At 39.7% G+C, this 2,215-nt stretch overlaps 1 protein-coding gene across 1 annotated transcript; it reads left to right on the plus strand.

The window, feature by feature from the left end:
* Nucleotides 1-12: 12 nt before the first annotated feature.
* Nucleotides 13-2,215, plus strand: LOC112148511 (cingulin-like protein 1). Its single transcript, XM_024275694.2, has one exon. It carries the CDS (start codon nt 231-233, stop codon nt 1,929-1,931), a length of 1,701 nt encoding a protein of 566 aa, XP_024131462.1. The 5' UTR covers nt 13-230; the 3' UTR covers nt 1,932-2,215.

Consider the following 2,215-nt stretch of genomic DNA (forward strand, 5'->3'; position numbering starts at 1 on the left):
GGGGTGACATGCTATGACATCATCCTATGACATATTAGTATGACATCATTGCCAGTTATGACATGTTGTGACATGTTGTGACATAATTATTCACCTCATGACATCATAAATAACCCTCTGAAATTTTCTTTAACTTCAGGTATATGACTGTTGTCAGCACCCGGAGTAGATAAAACCAGAGAGAAGTAAATAACGAAATCTGAGAGAAAAAAACTGATCACTCAGAAAAAATGGCCCAAATGAGGACAGATCGTGAGGAAATGGATGCCATCTTTGACGAATCTGAAGAAATTTCAGAAATGTTTGGACAGGTCCAGCTGTTGATGAAAAAACAGAAGGACACTATCAAACAAAACGTCAAAAAAATAAACAATCTTGAGGTTGCCTTGGAGGAAAAGCTTGACCAACCAAAACAGATGGACAAACTAGAGAGGCAGCATCAGATGGAAATTTCTGAACTCAACAGCAAAATATCCAACTTGGAAAAATCTCTCAAAGAAGAGAAAACCAGGACCAGCGAAACTAGGAACCTCTTAACCCAACAGCTGGAAGAAGTGGTCCAGAAAAAAGCTGTGTTGGCCGATTCCGAACAAAATCTTCAGCAACAGAAGAAGCAGTTGGAAAAAGAAAAAAATTTTCTCATCAATGAGCATCAGCTGGCCTTATCAAAGGAAAAGAAACAGCTGGCAAAGGAAAGAAAAGAATGGGAGAGAAAACATTCTGATCTTTCCCAAGAAATTGCTCAGATGAGGAAAGATCATGAGGAAAGAAGTGCCACCTTTGATAAAGCTGAAAAGGACTTTTCAGAAAAGTTTGGCCAGGTCAAGAAGGAGATGGAACAACTGCAAGACACTATTGCAGAAAAGGTCTCCATCATAAAGAACCTTGAAGATACCTTGAAGGAAAAGCTTGACCAACCAAAACAAATGGAAAAACTGGCGAACCAGCATCAGGTGGAAATTTCTGACCTCAACAGCAAAATAACCAAGCTGGAAAAATCTCTCAAAGAGGAGAAAACCAGGACCAGGGAAACTAGGTACTACTTAACCCAACGGTTGGAAGAAGAGATCCAGAAAAATGCTGCGTTTGTCGGTTCAGAAGTAATTCAGCAACAGAAGCAGCAATTTGAAAAAGAAAAGAATTCCCTCATAAATGAACATCAGCTGGTATTAAGAAAGGGGAAAAAACATCTGGACAAGACAATAAGGGAATTCGAGAGAATAAACTCTGGTCTTTTACAAGAAATGGCTCAAATGAAGAACCATTATGAGGAAAGGCTCTTCCATCAATTCCAGGAGATGGAAATTTTAAAAGAGGAGTTTGAGGACAAAACTGCTCATCTCTGCTGGGATATCTTTCAAGCGGAAACAAAACTACAGGAAGAGAGGAACATGGTAAACTGCGCTGAAGAAATCTTCAAATTGGAGGAAGAACAGTCAGCTAAATTAAAAGATGAGTTGCTCCATGTAAAGAAAGATCTAGAGAGTCAGAAGCAGAAATGGGAAAAAGTACAACAGGAAGAGAGGAACATAACAAACCTCATCAAACAGTTTGAAGCGGAAGGTCAAGAGTCAGCTAAACTAAAAGCTGCTTTGCTCCTTGTAACGAAAGTCCAAGAGATCCAGAAGCAGCAATGGCAAACAGAACTCTTGAGTGCCCATCAAACAGCCTGTGCTTTACTTGAGACCCAAAAAGAGCTGGAAGATGAAGCACTGGAGTGGCTGAATGAAAAGAAGGTCCTCCTCCAGCAAATCTCTAACCTGGAGAAGACAGTTAAGAAGAAAAAGACCAATGTCAAAAAAACGGCAAAGGCTGATTCGAAAAAAACTGAACAGCTGCAGGTGGAGGAGCTGGAGAAAGCAAAGTCTCAAAAGAAATCTCTTGGAAGGAGATTTCTGAACCTTTTCAAAAAGGCCAGAAAAGTGGACTAGTAAAACTAGTCCAATTCCTTAGGGACAGGGTTTGTCTTAGTTTGTGTTAGTTTTAGGGTTAGAGTGTAGGTAATCCTTAGTGCGCACAGGCATACTGACCTGGGAAATATTAGAAACATGTCTGGGGATTGAAGTAGGACCCCAGACAGAAAAACTGAAAACCGGGGATTAGGGTAGGTGGGGTTAGATGGTTTAAGTAGGATTAGCTGGGGAACCCAGGTAGGAAGTGTTAATAAAATGTGTTAAAAAGTGTTAATAAAGTAAAAAAAAATAAATAAATAAAA

Source organism: Oryzias melastigma, linkage group LG9, assembly GCF_002922805.2.
Source record: "Oryzias melastigma strain HK-1 linkage group LG9, ASM292280v2, whole genome shotgun sequence".
NCBI classification, from domain to species: Eukaryota; Metazoa; Chordata; class Actinopteri; order Beloniformes; family Adrianichthyidae; genus Oryzias; species Oryzias melastigma.